This window comes from Anolis sagrei, chromosome 3 (assembly GCF_037176765.1).
Source record: "Anolis sagrei isolate rAnoSag1 chromosome 3, rAnoSag1.mat, whole genome shotgun sequence".
In the NCBI taxonomy this organism is placed as follows: Eukaryota; Metazoa; Chordata; class Lepidosauria; order Squamata; family Dactyloidae; genus Anolis; species Anolis sagrei.
This window is the reverse complement of record NC_090023.1, coordinates 233,538,251-233,558,151: the sequence shown is the minus strand read 5'-3', so window position 1 is coordinate 233,558,151 and position 19,901 is coordinate 233,538,251. Positions and strand designations below refer to the sequence as shown.

Genomic DNA, 19,901 nt, shown 5'->3' with positions numbered 1-19,901 from the left:
CACCCTGGACATTCTAAAGATATATAACCCAATTTTCCTAGTTCAAACAGACCTCACAACATCCGAGAATGTCTGCCATAGATGCAGGCAAAAAGTCAGGAGAGAATGCTTCTGAAACATGGCCATACAGCCCAAAAAACTTACAATAATCCAGTGATTCCAGCCATGAATGCCTTCGACAATACAAAGGAAAAAATGTTATTTTCAAGCAATAATCGAGATTATATATACTTAATTGTCTGAGTAAGCATTGGCTGAATATCCTGGTAACAAACAGAGGAGGCTCAACTCTTTTGGCATCAGCAATTCTAAGCCTTTGTGTATTCCCTAAAACACTGAAAAGGGGCAAAGCATTTAAAAAGGTTAGAAAGATTTTTAAAATGCACACTCTAAGTTCAGCCCTCCCTTTTTTGTACATCTGACAAAAAGGGAAATAGAAAAAAACTGGCAACCTCAATCAAGTTCTGTGGATCATATAACACCCCACTCTAGTGTTTACATTTCCTTTACTCAGATCTTGTGGGAGAAATCTCTTGTTTTTCCTTTTTTGTTGTTGTTGTGTTTCCCTGCATTGATTATTATAGTAGTTCTTTGTCTCTGTGCACAAGCTTGTGCTCAATACTGTTGTATTTAGGATTCTGATCCCATTTCTGTCACCAGATATTTTTGCTTCTTATCTGTCCTTATCTGTTTGATGAGTTATATCTGCCATCCACTGAGGCTTCTATTTCTTTTTGGCTGCAAATAATGTCTTTTTTCATTCCTCCCTAATTTTCACTCAGTGTTCTTCTGTTTCCCAGACAGTTAGGCTTAATAGTACAATTCTGAGTTTGCATTATTTTAAAATTCCACAGAGAGGCATTTTTCAGGTTGTATTTCACCCTATAGTGTAGTGTCCTCTAACTTGACTTTAATTTTTGGTATTATTCTTTGTCTGTGGCACAAACTGCTTCTGGTTATGAGATCTATTCGATTTCCATATTGCTTATAAGGTGATGTCCATGCATACAGTCACTGTTTTGATTGCTTGAAGAATGTATTTGCAATAAACAAACTGTTGGCCTTGCAAAAATAGGTCTGTTACCTTTAAAAAAATTGATCTTAAATCAGATTTTCCTACATTCTGCCTTGTTTCCTACTTTTGTATTTCAGTCACCTATGATTAGCAAGTCTGATTGAAGAACATTTGTTCCTGGACTTCTACACAGAATGTTTCAATTTATTTTTCTTCTGCCTTCTAGTTGGAGCATAAATATGGATTATGGTTATACTGATGGGACCTCTGAATTCTTGTAGCAATTATTCAGTCTGATTTGGCACTATATCTTTGCTTTTGCAGCACCTTTCCTATTAATGTCGTCTAATTTCTTCTTAGATTTTCATCTCCTAATTAAAACACAATGGACTCAAAATATCACATTTCCATCATTTAGTTGGCTGACCCTGAAGAGCTAAAATGTCTCTATTTTCCATTTTTTTTCTTTTTGATTCATACTTCTCACACATCATATACCCATAATATGTGTTGTGTAGCTGCAAACTTTCCTTTCACCCCTGAATACATGAACAGGTGAACATCCTTTCAGCTTGAGTCCAGCTATGCCATTAGCCAAAGTGCCAGTCATACCTCTCTTTGGCTGAACCCCAGTAGCTTGTTGAGTGCTTTCTGATTTCACAGTGTCTTCTAACTCTATCTCCTAGATGAAGCATATGGTTTCCATGGTAAAAGCTTTACCATGGCTTCTTCTGCACAGTACTAACACGCCTCAGATATTTCTGTTTATTTTATGGTGGCACTGCTGTCATCTCTGAGAGATCCTCTGTCAATGTCTTTCACACTGCACTCCTGCTGCTGCTACTATCACCAAAGAAAGGTAGTACCATGGTGGAACATCTCCACATACCGAATCTCATTGGCTACACAGAGTAGTGACATCATCTCATTCCCTTAGTAATCTAAAATTTAGGCTGGATCTATACTGTCCTATAATCTGCTTTCAGAATGTGGATTAACTGCACTAAACTAGATTACATTATACACTACCCTATAATCTAGATTAATGCAGTTCATCCACATTCTGAAACTGGGTTATAGGGCTGTGTAGATCCAACCTTAGTTGGACTGGTCACGGAACTAAGCCAAGAAGCACTGTTCTAGTTCTAAAATGTCTCTGAGTCCCATTAATAAAAATCTGATCTCCTACATGTTATTAGTATGGAATGACCTTCACTAACTAGTCTATCTGGAACTTAAAACACTGTGTAATAACCTAAAGGGCTAAAACAGTGGTAGATGTTGGCAATGATGGTGACAATATTGACCAAGTAGAGAAAGATACAAAAATGAGAGTATTCAAGAATTATTTTATTTTCATATGTTTAATGAAAATATTCCACACATACATTGCTGTTTTCATCCTGAAAGGTAAAAGCAGTCTATTCAGAATGATGCTGTTATTTACAAAATTGTAGAACAAAACACCAATTGCACCTGTTCCCATCTGTCCCTTTGGTGAATGAACTTCACAGTGCAAAATACATTATACAAAATTCCTTCTGAATCACACTCTGTGGGTCCCACATTTCAATGGATATATGTCAGAATTTGTAACGAGTACTCATAAAAGAGTCAAAAGATACCAAAATCCACCACTGGGCAGATTTTCTAAAGGAAATGTGTGGGTTATAGTCAAAACAAATAGTCAAAAGGGTGTCCTTCTCAATACTCTCTGTATATATTTATGAATACTAGAAGTCAGGATTATAAAAACACATTTATTAAAAAGATAGTGGTTTTCTATCCATAGATAGAATATCAATCTTAGGATTACTTACCCAGTCCACTAAATACTTAAATTGCATAACTGGAAACATAGAACAATACATAGACAACTAGACATTCAAACATTCAAAATCTCTTGGGCTATTAGATAAGAATGGCTGAAGTGCAGTTCACTGACTACACACAGCCTTTGTGGCTCCTAGAACCACCCTTTAAAATAAGCCCTCACGCTTCTAGAAGGCACAAGATCTGATGACCACATGTTCCATAGGGGCTGTGCTGTTGCGTGGTGCACCATGTGCCCTCCCTGCTTCCTCCATCACATGGTCGGGGTGGGACAGGTTGCATTGGCATGTTGTTCTGCCCCCATTTCCCCATCATATGGGGAAAAGTGGAGGAGAGTGGTCCATCAGAGCTACCCCAAAACACTTTTCTCTCCATGGTGAAGGGGGAAACACATTTTGATGTTTCCCCTCCACTTTGGAAGGATTGTGGGTGGGGCCTGCTGTGCATCATACGCTATTTGTAATTTGCCTGCCATAACCACCGTGACATCAAAATGATCAGTTCAAGAGCAGATTTCTGGGGCCTGGGTTGAGTTTAGTGGAGACTGTTTATTTCTCCAAAAATCTCTATTTGTTTCAAGAGGAGCTCACACAAAAGAAAATCCTTTGGGAAACATGACTGTTGACATTGGAACTAAACCCTAATTTTATGTGAACACCTCTGTCAATGTACAGATCCATTATTGTTGCTAACAGAGACTCAGAGGAAATCATTTGTGGTGTTCTTGAACACAAAAATTGGCAGGTTTCAAGGTTTTTTTGTTTGTTTCTTTGTTTTTTGGAGAAAACTATTTTCTAACAAGGTCTTCATAGAAAAGACATACACATAGAATTAAGGATTGTGTGTCAATAACTTGATATGAATACCAGGATGAAGCAGTATTCATAGTCATTCCATATGAAAATTCACTTTGGGTTATTGCGGACTTTTTCATGTTTAGTCTAGGACAAGAGAGAATTCTTTGGTTGTTCTAAGACAGTGGTTCTCAACCTGTGGGTGCACAGATGTTTTGGCCTTCAACTCCAAGACATATTAACAGCTGGTAAACTGGCTGGGATTTCTGGGAGTTGTAGGCCAAAACATCTAGGGACCCACAGGTTGAGAACCACTGCTCTAGGAGTTAAATAATTGGGAGTTAGGAACCCTTGCCAATTTGCCAGAAATCATACTGGAATCCAACTTTTTGCATCATGAAATGGTTCTCAAAATTTGGTCCTTCAGTTGTTTTTGCTTTCTGTTTCCAAAATCCTGACATTGGTTGTGATGACTGAGACTTTTGAAGTTTACATTCAAAAATATCTGGAGGAACAAAGTCTGAGAAATACTGAACTACAGAGTGCCTTAATAAAAACACAACCGTTTTGAAGGGGAGGGGGAAGAGAAGCAGCTTTTACAGCCAGTGATTCATACAAATCAGGAAAGTCAATTTCATAAAGAAAAAGAATGAGTAAATATCAAGAATATTTTCAAAACCAATAACTTCTTTCTTAACACAAAATGGCAGCAGTTCCACAAGAAGAGTGTAACTACTGAAAGCTCTGAATAGAAAGAGAGTAGTGGTATAAAAGTATCCTCATCAGAAGGCATTTTTCAACAGACTGTCCATGTACTTGCACTTAGGTAAAGATGAGAGACATGTGTTCAGGTATGCCATATTTTTCTTTGTTTTTGTCAAATAAGTTTTGTAGTTCCTGCAGATATTTCTCATGCAATTGATCAATCTCTTCGAGGGTGGGATTGAGGTTCTGCTTCACAATGATAGGATTCCCAACTATGAAGTAACAAAAAAACAATCAAAATTATATTACTAGAGAGAATGCCTCTAGAACATGGCCATATAGCCTGAAAAAACCTACAACAACCCTATATTACTTCTATTTTTATCTGTAGAAATGAGGGATGGGGTGCATGTGGTCCTCCATGTATTGGACTGTGGCTCCATTGCAATCACAGTAGAACTAATATAGCTATGGCTGATGAGAATTGCAAACCAAAAACCTCTGGAGAGATCTCTCATTCTTTGCCCATAGTTTACATACTCTGCTTCTAGAACAACATCTACACTGTATAATCAATGCACTTTGACTATATTTTAAATGTCATGACTCAATACTATGGAATCAGGAGTACTGTGGTTTTGCAAAGTCTTTATCCTTCTTTGTCACCAAAATACCAATCCTGTGATCCTATAGCATTTAGCCATAGCTGTTAAAGTGTTGTCTAAGTACAGTATAGATTCAATTCTACTACTTTATGGGTGAGCAATGTGAGATTTCCCCAGAAGTTGTTGGGTTGCAACTCAGCTCTGCCCTAGCTGCAGTAATTGTCCTGTGAAAATGCAATTTATGTCAAGAATTTCAGCGTTACTGTTGGATTTTGTTTTAATTAAATTGGCATTCTCATCCTTTCCCTTCATTCCTGTTTCCCATGAAATACATGCAAAGAATTATCTAAGGCAACACTCTCTATATGGGGCTGCCTTTGAAGATAGTTTTGAAGCTCCAAATTGTCCAAAGATAAGCAGCCAGGTTGCTAACTTGTTAAAGGAAGACCAGAATGATTTCATCCATCACACATTGTTAGCATTTCCTAACCTTTTTTTCCCAACTGATTTAATTTTTAAAGGTTCAAGTTAGCTACTTAAATAAGCAGCTCTACCCCAAAAGACTCTTGCTGGTGTGATTTTAATTAACAATAACAAATAAATGCACTCATTATTTTAGAATAGATTCTGGTCTTTTGCAATAGCATTCACTTCCTTTCTCAGCTTCCTTTGCCCAAGGAGTTCAAAATGGTATTTAAGAGATGTTAAGTAAATTAAACCTCTCAACATCCTCACATTATACTGAAAGATGTAGCAGAAAAATGCTATATATTAGAAGAGCACTTCTCTTTATCAGCTACTGAGCCCGAAGTGGTTATTTGGTCCTTTCTCCCTATCACTTCTTGCAAAAGAGCTTTGGAACTCTCTTCTGGCTCTTTAAGTACTATTGAGAGAACGGTTTTACAAGATCTTAACAAAAGAGCCTGTGGTTAGAAGTTTGTAATTTGAAAAAAACATGAACGCAGTGAACTCAACACATTATCCAGGTCCTTCAAGATCCAATTGTGAAATTACTCTCCCCCCCACCCCCAACATACACTCACACTCCTGCATTTAAGGCTTGTCCAGATGTTTAAAATGACTGCTATAGTAATAAACTGGAAGTGGGGAAAATATTTGCCCAGAAGCACCAAAAACTTTTCATTACCACTTGAAAATGCATCAAGTGCCCCCCCCCCCACATGTCAGGAGCAATTTGAGAAACTGCAAGTTGCTTCTGGTGTGAGAAAATTAGCCATCTGCAAGGACATTGTCTAGGGGACGCCCGGATATTTGATGTTTTATCATCTGTGGGAGGCTTCTCTCACATCCCCACATGGGAAACTAGAGCTCGACAGACGGGAGCTATAGAAGTAATGCACTTCGACACCACTTTAATTGTCATGGCTCAATGCCATGGATTTCTGGGATTTATTAATTAGTGAAGAACCAACACTTTTTGGCAGAGAAATTTGAAGGCATTGTAAAACTCTAGCTCCCGTGATTCCATAGCATTGAGTCAAGGCCGTTGAAGTGGTATCCAACTGCACTGATTTTATAGTGTGACCTGGATAGTAATTATCCCATCTCTTCTTCACAGTAACCTTCTGGAACATGGCCATACAGTCTGGAAAATTCACAGCAACCCAGTGATTCCAGTCATGAAAGCCTTTGACAACACAGAAAAGTAGATGTTGCATTTTAATATGTTGCTGTTCATTGACGCAGACCATGAAGAGGCAGGTAAGAAATAACCATAATCATCACAAAATGTTTTAAAAGACACCGAATGTCATTTTCAAAAAATTCTTCTCTTTTAACATGGTTGCACAGAAAATGCTATACAAAAGATTATTGGTTAGGGCTCACACAGCCACAAATGCATATATTTAAAATGTGCACATATGGAATCTAAAGTTGCAAACTCTACTTACCAACAGTATGGATAGGTTTCCTATAAGGCATTAAGCCAAAACTATATTGAAAGATCCCTCTGCCATGAAACAGTGGCATAGCAAATCCCATAATTTTCTGCAATTTCTCTTGCCATGTCCTGAGCCAGGATCCTTTTGGGTTGGCTATTTGCTTGAACAGTTCATTTTCACCAAAAGAAAACACTGGGACCAGCTGAGCCCTTTCAGGAAAAAACAAAACAAAACACAATAGGCTCTACTGGTGCAATTCACATCAATGGTTTGAGAACTAAGTCAAGATAAAGTCAAGACAAAAAGAAGATTGTTATAGATAATCATGTTTAAATGCACCAAGTTCATAAAATTCCACTCTCATGCTGGATTAGACCTTTGTTTGTGAAAAGTAAACATTTAGCAATCTATAGACCTTAAGTAAAGTTTAACTAAGTATTATAACTGAACATCCATTTATCCAATTACAGTAGGGTCTCGCTTATCCAACCCTCGCTCATCCAATGTTCTGTATTATCCAATGCAGTCTGCCTCTTGCCCGGATCCACAGATGTTTCAACACATTACGATGTTTTGGTGCTAAATTCACAAATACAGGAATTACTACATAACATTACTGTGTATTGAACTGCTTTTTCTGTCGATTTGTTGTAAAACATGATGTTTTGGTCCTTAATTTGTAAAAACATAATGTAATTTGATGTTTAATAAGCTTTTCCTTAATCCCTCCTTATTATCTACTCCTTATTATCCAACGTTCTGGCAGCCCAGTTATGTTGGATAAGCGAGACTCTACTGTAAATGCAATATGGAGGGCTTACAACATTGTGCTTGACTATTGTAGAAAATAATGGGAATTAAATGTAGGACCATGGGAAACATGTCCAGTTTTTAGAATATAAGACCATTTGCCTTAGAGGAGGAAAGAGGAGAGCAATACTTGGCACCCCAATTCTTGACATTTCATATAATTTCATACTGAAATTTAATGTTACAAAATTTTGTCTGGGTTACTGGGCCTCTTTGCCATTACGTTCTTAAAACTTGCACCAAGCAGCTTCTACCACTTGTCAATGATGTCCAAATGTTCCCTTTGCTTCAATTTTGAAATCCCAAAGCTTGAGCCAAGCAAAGTTTCTGGAAACAAAAGGGAAAGAAGCTTATGGCTGCTCCTCTCATCAGTATCCTTCCCCCTCCCCCCCCCTTACCATAATGATATTTTGGAAACAAATAGCACTCCATTCTTACCTACCCTTATGAAGTTGGTTTCACATACTAAATGCAAGATATTCCACCTAGGCAGAAAAAAATGAAATGCAAAGATACCGAACGGGGGACACCTGTTTTAATAACAGTAAGTGTGAAAAAGATCTTGGCGTCCTTGTGGACAACAAGTTAAACGTGAGCCAACAATGTCATGCAGCAGCTAAAAAAGCCAATAGGATGGCCATGTATCAATAAGAGTCCAGTCTCTAGATCAGTGGTTCTCAACCTGTGGGTCCCCAGGTGTTTTGACCTACAACTCCCAGAAATCCCAGCCAGTTTACCAGCTGTTAGGACTTCTGGGAGTTGAAGGCCAAAACATCTGGGGACCCACAGGTTGAGAACCATTGCTCTAGATCCAGATCCAGGGAAGACATGCTGCTCCTCTATTCTGCCTTGATCAGACCACACCTGGAATACTGTGAACAATTCTGGGCACCGCAATTTAAAGGAGGTGTTGACAAGCTGGAATGTGTACAGAGGAGTGTGATTAAAATAATCGAAGGTCTGGAGAACATGCTCTATGAGGAGTGGCTTAAGGAGCTGGGCATGTTTAGCCTGAAGAAGAGAAGGCTGAGAGAAGACATGATGTATAAATATCTGAGGGGAAGTCATAGGGAGGAGGGAGCAGACTTGGAGACTAAAACACAATGGAACAATGACTTCAAAATGCAGAAAAGGAGATTCCACCTGAATATTAGGAAGAACTTCCCAAATGTGAGAGCTGTTCAGCAGTGGAACTCTCTGCCCTAGAGTGTAGTGGAAGCTCATTCTTTGGAGGCTTTTAGACATAGGATGGATGGCATCTGAGGGGAGTGACTTGAATTAAAATTTCCTGTTTCTTGGGGCCTTTCCAGAAAGGCTGTTATCCGAGGAGTATCTGTGTTTTTAAAAAGTTGATGTTCCCGGGGGCCTGCCCACACCCACCCCAGAAAGTGCACACTTTCTGGGGTGGGTGTCCAAATATTCTTCCAGGACTAGCCCAGCAAAATATCTGGAGACCCTACCACCCTCCCCCAAAGTCCCCAAACCCCCATGCAGGGAGAGCTCTGGCAACACTGTAATGGAGGTTGGGCAAGTTTACCATACTTTTGAAAGGGCTTTGGGGGCTTTGGAGGAGGGAGTTGGGATTCCCACAGTTTTTGGGACTAATTTAGTTTGGAAAAGTGTTGGAATGATGTCTGGACTGCAGTCCAGACACCAGAAGTAGTGAGTTTATTCCGCGCCTTCCAAGAAGGCACAGAATAAACCCACTATCTAATTAATTCGTCACCAGAGTTTTCCTGGTTTGCGGTGAATTAATAGCGGGTTGGCCAGAACGCCATTTGGACAGCCCCCTTTTTATTGCGGAAGTTTCTGCAATAAGGGGGCTGTCTGGATGGTCTCTTGGTAGGGGTTGAACTGGGTGGCCCAAGATGTCTCACCCAACTCTATGATTCAATGATTCTATGACTTATGATAGAAATAAAATAAGGAATTCTTCAAGGAATTTTGTAAAACAATAACTTATTCTGAGTATGTACATAAAAGTCTGAATCCTGTTGGTTTCAGACTGAGAGGAGACATGATGGCCATGTATAAGTATGTGAGAGGAAGTCATAGGGAGGAGGGACCAAGCTTGTTTTCTGCTGCCCTGCAGACTAGGACACAGAGCAATGGCTTCAAACTACAAGAAAGGAGATTCCATCTGAACATTAGGAAGAACTTCCTGACTGTGAGAGCTGTTCAGCAATGGAACTCTCTGCCCGGTGTATGGGTAGAGGCTCCTTCCTCTGAGGCTTTTAAACAGAGGCTGGATGGCCAACTGTCAGAGGTGCTTCGAGTGCAATTTTCCTTTTTCTTAGCAGGGGATTGGACTGGATGGCCCATGAGGTCTCTTCCAATTCTATGATTCTATGAGGATTGTATGTTTCTATGTATGTATATGTATGTGTGTATGTTTAAAAACTTTCAAAAAATACTGTGGGATCATAAGAGCTATGGTTGTACAAAGTCTTTTAAGTCTTCTGTATTGATAGTGTTGGTGTGTGTCACCATACTACAACTCCCTGGATTCCCTAACACTGAACCATGTCAATTAAAGCCACACAAAACTGCATTCATTCTAAAGTATAGATGCACCCTTATTGAAATGATATTTTGCCTTAGCATGATTATAGTTGTCAAAATACAATATTTTTCATATATTGTCATAGGGACTCATTCTATGAAGTCAGATCATCCATTCATCTAGTTTAATATTCTCCACATTATACAAACATACAAATAATGTGGGTTAGTGATAGAACCTTCACCATTTTGAATTTACAAATCTCTGCAAGTTATGCACTTAGATACTCTTAAGACATTTAGAAGAGACACAAATAAAATATATTTGTGGAAAGGGAAACATGATTTTGTTGGCTAGGCTCAGGAAATTGCAGCTGGAGATCTCTTTCACCCAGACATATGTGTCAAGAGATGCAATACATTTTGAAATCAGAAAGGATCCCCATAGGAAGGAAAAGGTCTGTATGGTTGTTGTTGGCTAATAGCCTATTTACAAATAGTCCTTATATACATAGAGCAAAAAAAAAAAAAAAAAAAAAAGGAAGTTTCCAAATATGCAGTTTCACTAGTACAATAAAGTTCAACAATTGGTCTTAGGCCTGCAGTCCTATATCCCACTTATTCAGAAGTAAGCTCCCACTGTATTCACGTGAGCATATTTTACAGTAGGTTTCTTGAGAAATATAGAATCCTAGAGCTGAAAGAGCCACACACACTCACATACACCAAAGTGTATTTTACATTTCATTATGAGTACCCATTTGACTCTTCTTCACAGTGGAAGTGACTTCACTCTATGTCTCCTATTTTTATATTGTCTAATTACAGTATACCATCCATCTCAGCCTGGTTAATATCTGGGTGAAGATTTACAAAGGGATACCACGTGCCCCTTGATAGCAACTATGACAAAAAAAATTGCACAAAATATTTGGATCTAGGCTAAAAGACTGCATCTTGTACAAGCCAGGTTAAGTTCTCAGATCCTTGGAAGAAAATATTTCTCAGACATTGTTCCCAGAGTCTTAAGGTGCCACCAGCCACCATCTTGCAGGTAAAGGGTTTTTTATTTAGACTAGTGAAGCTGCGGTGGCACAGTTGCTGTGCTGGCTGAACTGCTGACCTGAAGGTCTGTGGTTCAAATCCGCAAGAAGGGGTGAGCTCCCATATGTCAGCTCCAGCTTCCCATGCGGGGACATAAGAGAACCCTCCCATAGGATGGTAACACGTCCTGGCGTCCCATGAGCAACGTCTCTGCAGATAGCCAATTCTTTCACACCAGAAGTGTCTTGCAGTTTCTCAAGTCACTTCTGACAAGATAAAAAAAAATAGACTAGTTTTTATGGTTGTTATAAATGTGTTTTTAAGAGCAGGAGTTTGTTGTTCTCCTTCTTCCCCTGCAAATTTATAAAGCTTTTAAAGTATATTTAACTTGGTCCCATTTAACATGAACATTTACTTAAATAAAGGGGGAAAAAATCCAAAAAGCAACCCTTACTTTTGCCATTTTACACAAGGGATGTTATTTTACCATGCCATTGTATATAATGGGACTTAAGAATCCAATGAGCCCAGCAGATACCAAGGGTAAAAAGTTATTTTGGGTGTTTGAAGGAGATATAATATGAAGTTACAACTGTTTTGGTTAAAGCTCATTATTGTGAATATTATGTTTATTTATGGCTCACTTTTTCTCTCCACAAAGAGAGAGGAAACCAGCTTACATTAAAAACATTTCAATACAATTTAAAATCTACAAATATGCAAACATTAAAACAGAATTAAATATCAATGGTATGTAAAAAAATCTAGAGTTCAAATCCATAAAAACAGATTCAAAGCTAGAAAACCACAGCACTCCCTGATTTCATGAACCACACTCAGATCCCAACTGCATATTGTTTGAAATTACAACCTTCATCAAGCCTTCTCCATTAATGTTTATCTATGGTCCTGTTGTTTACTGTTTCCTGTATGTGTGTAGGTATGCAGATTCCTTTATGGTTTCTGAGAAGTTATAAAAGTGGCTGCAGACCACATGTGTGCTCTTTCTCTGTGTGTGTGTGCTGTTTTTAAGCACTGGCAAATCTCTCTTTTCCTGACAGATCAGAGATTGTTGGTTATTCAGTCTAACAACTGATATCATTGCCTAGCATAATTATATTTGGTTGTATACTACAAGAGGAGATTCTGCTCCAAAGGGGTTGTTTTGGATCTTCTCTAAAAGATTATGTTCTTTAAAAATTGCAGATGTTGTCTATAATTTTAAAATGTGTATTGTGTAGGCAATGTAGATTTTCTAGCAGTGGTTCTCCCTTACCCGAAGAGCTAGGATTGGTTCACAGTTCCCTGCATTACTACACCCAATCACTGTCCATACAAACTATAAAATGCTGGAAAGTGAATTCCAAAATGTAACTTGCCCAAACGAAAAAGAATCTTCTCTATTTTGGCCAAAACATCCATTAAGAAATGCAGGCCTGCCATTGCTCAGAAAATAAGCAGAAATTGTCTTGCTGGCTTTACAACATACAATATGGAACATTTGCTGCTAGGCTATAGGCGAGTGAACTGTGTTTATTTGAGATCCATAACTTCCGCGTAAACCCAAAGACGAGTTATCAGGAGTTTGTCTTTGAGTCAAAGTCCCAATATCCTGTGCTGCAAAATGTATTACGACATTTGAGGAATGAAACTTACCCATGTTTCAAAGCAACTTTAATGAAGCCTTTCCTTTTGAGGATATTCAGAGTGAGGCTTTCAGGATGGGCATCCAAAGACTCTTCTGCACCTCCAATTACAATCACAGCAACATTTCCACCCTTTTCATGGCTCAGCACATGAGATACACTCTTCTTGGATGCTGAAACCAGTCCTGAAAGTATAACAAGACTTATAAGCATAGCTAGCGTCCCTGTCTGTGTTCCCCCCAATGTGCTGGATTACAACAGGAATTAGCAACTTCAGTAAATCTGTGGGGCCAGTGTTCAAGCCCCAATGCTGGCTGGAGGTCTTGCTAAGTCCAGAAATGATCAAAACCCTAGAACAAAATCAGAATCAGAAATGCCTCTATGACACCCTTCCCCACAGACATTGTATGTTCTGGAGCTCTCCAGGAGTGGGAAAGCCAGTTTTGGAGATGGGGAATTGACCTGGTAAGGACACTACAGGATCTCTATGGTGACTGAAGTCCTCCAAACGAATTTTTTGTGGCATTTTACAATCGCCAACCTATTATTTATTTATTTATTTATTTATTTATTTATTTATTATTTGCACTTGTTAACCGCCACTCTCAGCCCGGGGGCGACTCGTGGCGGTGTACAGAACATAGAAAAGACAACAATTTACATTAGATCAAGACCATAACACAACATCTAAAAATCCGCTTCGTCTAGTTTGGGGTCATAGTCAATCTCATAGTCATAGTCCATTCCGGTGGTCATTCCAAAAAACAGAGCACTTAGTTGAAGGCCTTTTCGAAGAGCCAGGTTTTCAGGCCCTTGCGGAAGGCCATGAGGGAAGGCGCCTGTCTGATCTCAGCAGGGAGGGAGTTCCATAGCCGGGGGGCCACCACCGAGAAGGCCCGCTCTCTCGTCCCCGCCAAACGTGCCTGTGAGGCAGGCGGGACCGAGAGAAGGGCCTCCCCAGATGATCTCAAGGTCCTCGTGGGCTCGTAGGCCGAGATGCGGTTCGCAAGGTATTTTGGGCCGGAACCGTTTAGGGCTTTGTAGGATAACACCAGCACCTTAAATTGGGCCCGGTAGCAAATCGGCAGCCAGTGGAGCTGGGACAGCAGGGGCGTTGTGTGCTCCCTGCGTCCCGCTCCGGTTAACAACATGGCTGCTGCGCGCTGGACTAGCTGGAGCTTCCGGGCCGTCTTCAAGGGCAGCCCCACGTAGAGAGCGTTGCAGTAGTCGAGGCGGGATGTGACCAAAGCATGTACCACCGTGGCCAAGTCAGACTTCCCAAGATACGGGCGCAGCTGGCGCACGAGCCGAAGCTGTGCAAATGCTCCCCTGGTCACCGCTGAAACCTGGGGATCCAGGCTCAGCGATGAGTCCAGGGTCACACCCAAGCTGCGAACCTGCGCCTTCAAGGGGAGTGCGACCCCGTCCAGCACAGGCTGTAACCCTATACCCTGCTCGGCCTTGCGACTGACCAGGAGTACCTCTGTCTTGTCTGGATTTAATTTCAGTTTGTTCGCCCTCATCCAGACCGTTACAGCGGCCAGGCACCGGTTCAGGACTTCGACAGCCTCCTTAGTAGCAGGTGGGAAGGAGTGACAGAGTTGGACGTCATCTGCGTACAGGTGACACCGCACCCCGAAACTCCGGATGATCTCACCCAGCGGCTTCATGTAGATGTTAAACAGCATGGGGGACAGTATGGAGCCCTGAGGAACACCACAGGTCAAAGGCTGTGGTGTTGAACAGGAGTCCCCCAATAACACCTTCTGGGTACGACCCTCCAGAAATGACTGGAGCCACCGCAAAGCGGTGCCCCCAAGGCCCATCCCTGCAAGGCGTCCCAGAAGAATACCGTGGTCGACGGTATCGAAGGCCGCTGAGAGGTCCAGGAGCACCAACAGGGACACACTCCCCCTGTCTAGCTCCCGGCGGAGATCATCCACTAAGGCGACCAAGACCGTCTCGGTACCATGTCCCGGTCTGAAACCAGACTGTGCCGGATCCAGATAATCCGTGTCTCTCAAGAATACCTGGAGTTGTGAGGCCACCACGCTTTCCATGACTTTGCCCAAGAAGGGAAGATTGGAAACAGGCCGAAAGTTGTCAAATTTAGTGGGGTCCAATGATGGTTTCTTCAACAGCGGCTTTATAATAGCCTGTTTTAGGCTCGCTGGAATCTTGCCTTCCCGGAGGGAGGCATTAACCACCATCGTTACCCACTCAGCCAATCCCTCTCTGGCCTCTTTCAGAAGCCAGGATGGGCAGGGGTCTAGGATGGACGTGGTAGGCCTCATTCCTCCAAGTATCTTGTCCACATCCTCGGGCTTCACAAGCTGAAAAGAATCCATCAAAATAGGACAAGCAGGTGCTTGTGTCACATCCACAGAGACTGCATTTAATGTGGCGTCCAGCCCAGAACGGATCAAAGTGACTTTGTCTGCAAAGAACCGAGCAAATGCTTCACAGCGCGTGGCCGAGTTGTCAGGGCTCCCACCTGAGGTAGGGGGAGTTAAAAGACCTCTGACAATCCGAAACAACTCCGCCGGACGGTTTTTTGCAGACGCAATAGTGGCCGCAAAGAAAGTTTTCTTTGCGGCTTTTATTGCCGCGGCATATGCCCTTAGAAAGGACACAAACCGTGCTCGATTTGGCTCGCTTGGGTCCGAGCGCCACACGCTCTCTAGTTCCCTCTTCCTTCGCTTCATCGCTGCCAGCTCCTCAGTGAACCAAGGAGCTGGTTTAGCTCGGTTACTTGAGAGGGGACGTTCCGGAGCGATCCTGTCAATTGCCCTGGTCATCTCCCCATTCCAGAGAGCGACCAAGGCTTCGACATGGTCACCTACCGAGGTAGCGGGGAAATCCCCAAGAGCCGTCAGGAATCCATTCGGATCCATAAGCCTCCTGGGGCGGACCATCTTAATGGGTCCTCCACCTTTGCGGAGGATAGGGGGCGCAGTGAGTCTAAATCTGATCAGGGAGTGGTCGGTCCATGGCAACGGAGAGATGGACAACTCCTCCACACCGCCACCTTGCTCCCATCCCTGGCAGAAAACCAAGTCCAATGTGTGTCCAGCACAGTGGGTGGGGCCAGTTATTTGTTGGGACAGCCCCATGGTTGCCATGGCAGACATGAAGTCCTGAGCCGCTCCTGTGAGGGTTGCCTCGGCATGGATGTTGAAGTCCCCCAGCACAAGAAGCCGTTGGGACTCCACCACCAGGCTCGAGACCACCCCCGCTAGCTCAGGCAGGGAGACTGTAGTGCAGCGAGGTGGACGGTACACTACAAGAATCCCTATTCTGTCCCGGTCACCCACCCTCAGGTGGACGCATTCGAAATTTGTGGTCTGCAGGATGGGACTCCTGGTCAGATGGATGGAATCTCTATAGACCACTGCGACCCCGCCTCCCCGTCCTCCGGCTCTTGGTTGGTGTTGCACGGAGAAGCCTGGAGGACAAAGCTGGGAGAGGTTTACGCCCCCCGCTTCATCCAGCCAGGTCTCCGTGATGCACGCCAGATCTGCCCGCTCCTCCAGGATTAAATCCTGAATCCAGGTCGTTTTTCCGTTGACAGATCTGGCGTTCAACAACACCACCTTCAAACCAGAGGGCCCGCTCACCTGGTTACACCAATTTACCTTAGGAGACCGGTTGGGACTTGTTAATATGGATAAACGGTCCGAATTAGGCCGAATTCGAGGTCTCCTTTTCCCGCATCTCCTCCTTCCCACCACGACCTCTATGGGGGCCCCTCGGCTAATGGAACACCTCCCCCCCTCCATGCCGCAGTCTAAAGACAAGATCTTACTTTCTGCTTTGTTCGTTGTTTGATTTTTCGATCCTTGCCAATATCCTTTCTCCTCCTCTTCCCCCCTCCCCACCTCATTTTTATTTACAGGCTCCAGCCCACCTCCTCCCTTGTCCCTTACACTATACAGTAGTAACAGGGATAGTACACAAAGGGGGATGGGGGACCACATGGATAGCAACAATACAAGGTGGTGTAAGATCTTCCGGCCACACCAATAGGACAGTTCAGAAAGTGCACAAGTCTTAGGTGCAACACAGTTGGTAATGATAATTCAGTCAGCAACTACGTGCCGTTGGGCGCATTTGTAAAGTACTAGGTCTAAAGTGCAATGAGTTCCATACATTGGTTCGACGGTAGCTAAAGTAGCTAAAGTGCGGCTCAGAGGGACAGGAAAGGGGCGAAAGTGCTAGTGCAGTTGGCGGCAGAGGCAGGCGCCTTAAAGTGCTCTCTTACGTAAAGTGCTATAGTTCGTATTTATATCGTATTATCAACAGATAATAGCCCAGGAATGTACAAGCTGATGGTATATAATCACCCTCTTATGGGGCTGAGATGATGACAAGTTAGCTAAATACTGTTGTGACCCAGATGGGGTCTCTAGACGGTTGGAATGAAGCGGATGGGGAGTTGTGAGGCCACCACAACCTACAACCATGCTGATGAGATATGATGAAAAACTTTGGGCTAGCTGTCTTAAAAGAAAGATACTGTTAAGGTGATCCAATTTGACTTACCGGCAGACATAATATAATCTCTAAAAAAGGGGCATCGAAACCAGAAAGGCAAGATGTGGAGGTACGGAGTGAGGCCAGGGAACAACTTCTGAAATCCTGTGTACTCTGTGCAGAAGTTTCCAAAGGCTCCCGCCACAAGGACACCATGAGGATGGAACCCAAAGAGGTAATTTTGACTTGGATCCAAATGAGAAGATTTGATTAGCTGAAATGAACACAATGACATTTGTTTGAAAAAGGATTGGGGGGGGGGATTTCCTTGCTGAGTATTAACTCAAAGCACCTCAACTCCATAATGTTGTGCTTGCACAATATGTATTTTTACTCAGAAACTCAAACCAATTCTGTTGAAAAGAATTTCCTTCAGTGCAAATGCATAGTATTGTATCCCATATATGAATAGCATCATAAATATGAAGAAACATACACAAGTCTGTGGTTTTCATAAGAATTTCACAGACCTGTGTATGTTTCTTGAGAAACACCATAATTATTGTCAATGAGTTTATTTATTTATTTATCATGTCAGAAGCAAATAAAGGGTATAGTTATAATGTATTTAAAACCACAAGCAAAGTTAAAAACTTGGCATTATACTAAATGTCCTTTGACCAGAAGCTGGCCTCTTGGAGTGCCTCTAATGTCACTGTGAGAAGATTCTCCATTGTGCATGTGGAAGGGTTCAGGTTGCATTATTGCAGTAGGTGGTCTGTGGTTTCCTCTTCTCCACACTCACATGTTGTGGACTCCTCTTTGTAGCCCCATTTCTTAAGATTGGCTCTGCCAGAGCACAGTCTGTTTAGCAGCTTCTGTGTGCACAGGAGGGAGTCTCTCATTTGGTATCAGCCATGGATTGAAGTTCCAGGTTTTAGCCTGCCACTTTTGGACTCTCGCTCGCTGAGGTGTTCCTGCGAGTATCTCTGTAGATCTTAGGATGCTATTTCTTGATTTAAGGCATTGGTTTTCTGGCTGATATCCAAACAGATATTGACACAATATTGACAACTGCAAGGCCAATGGTAAATAAAATGAAGTTTTTATTTCCAAAACATCTGGGCAGCTAATGTTCACCCCCTCTGTTTTAAGATAATAAATCCAGGCTTCTCATCACCTATCCTTACCAGAAGTTCTAACAAATATATTCCCTGTAAGGTTGCGTTCTCATTTAAAGCAAGTGGTTTGAGAGCACAATATTCTTCATGCTATTGGCCCAGACTGGAGCATGTAAAAGTTTCTTTCTGGACCATAACACCTAGACAGGTTGTCAAATAGTTGAGATACTGGAATGTTTCCAAAAGTAATGCATATATCTTACTTAAACAAAGTAGAAAGTAGCTTAACTAGGAATACCATCCAGGATAAATTGCACATTTTTTCAACTGTACATTTGAGACGTATACCGAACTGAAAAAAATCATACCCATTTAAGTTGTCATGGAACAGAATGAATTTAGATTTTGAGAGGTCAGTTTCCCAATTAGTGATACTCACTGTGTTTGGGATTTTTGCTTACTCACATGAATTGGAAAGTAGTCCTTGAAATACCTCCACACAGTCCAGTTTCGGACCCACTGAGATCTTCTCCCTCCAGTCTGAGGTGTTTCCCAGTCAAGATAGAGCCAGAGTGCATAGAATGCTGATATAAACCAGTAATCTCCAAAAACGATAATCATAAAGATTGCACAGCAACATTGTGCTAAATAGAAAAGAAAGACAGAAAACAGCATTACAAAGCTCCACTCACAATTAAATCTCAGTAGTAGTTTTATTCTCCTTTTTTGTTGTAGGTGATTCCCTCCATGACCCAAGTTCAACCACTGATACTGCATATAGAAGTTTTCCCAGTGCTTACTAACTCTAACGTCTGGAACTTGCTTCACTTAGAGATTTAGAAAAAACCCAAAACTATATGTACTAAAATGTTGTAAGATTTTTCCACTAATGTAGACAAGGGTTTGTGTGAGTGAGTGCTTTTAAGACACTGTGAGCAGTCAATGACATTTAAAATATTCTATATTGCTAAGCCAGAAATTAGCAACTTGTCATAGAATGTACCTACTTACTGCTGACAATCTCATCAGTGATCAGTTTATTCTGCCAACTAATTTCAGAAACAATATGTTGAGGTGGTGACACTGGAGCTTCCAGTCTGGCCCCATGGGTTAAACCCTTGTGCCGACAGGACTGAAGAATGACAGGTTGGAGGTTCAAACCTGAGGGGAACGTGGATGAGCTCCCTCTGTCAACTCCAGCTCCCCATGTGAGGACATGACAGAAGCCTCCCACAAGGATGGTAAAACATCAAAACATTTGGGCATCCCCAAGGCAACATCCTTGCAGATGGCCAATTCTCTCACACCAGAAGTGACTTGCAGTTTCTCAAGTTGCTCCTGACACCAAAAAGAAAAAGGTTCTTCTGATAGCCATTCACCATGCCTTTAAAATGGCCCAGACTCTATATGAAGCTCTGAATGACATTTTCTTTTCTTCAAAATATCATA

The 19,901-nt window shown here is 41.9% G+C and overlaps 1 protein-coding gene across 1 annotated transcript in view; it reads right to left on the bottom strand.

Moving 5' to 3' along the window:
• Positions 1-2,344: 2,344 nt before the first annotated feature.
• MOGAT1 (monoacylglycerol O-acyltransferase 1) overlaps positions 2,345-19,901 on the bottom strand; it is a 30,896-nt gene continuing 13,339 nt past the window's right edge. The window contains exons 2-6 of the mRNA XM_060767894.2: positions 18,918-19,096; positions 17,401-17,605; positions 12,869-13,043; positions 6,866-7,065; positions 2,345-4,619 (exon numbers count right to left, since the gene is read on the bottom strand). Of these exons, the coding sequence (XP_060623877.2) occupies positions 4,465-4,619; positions 6,866-7,065; positions 12,869-13,043; positions 17,401-17,605; positions 18,918-19,096 (914 nt within the window). The 3' untranslated portion in view covers positions 2,345-4,464. The remainder of the gene's footprint in view (positions 4,620-6,865; positions 7,066-12,868; positions 13,044-17,400; positions 17,606-18,917; positions 19,097-19,901) is intronic.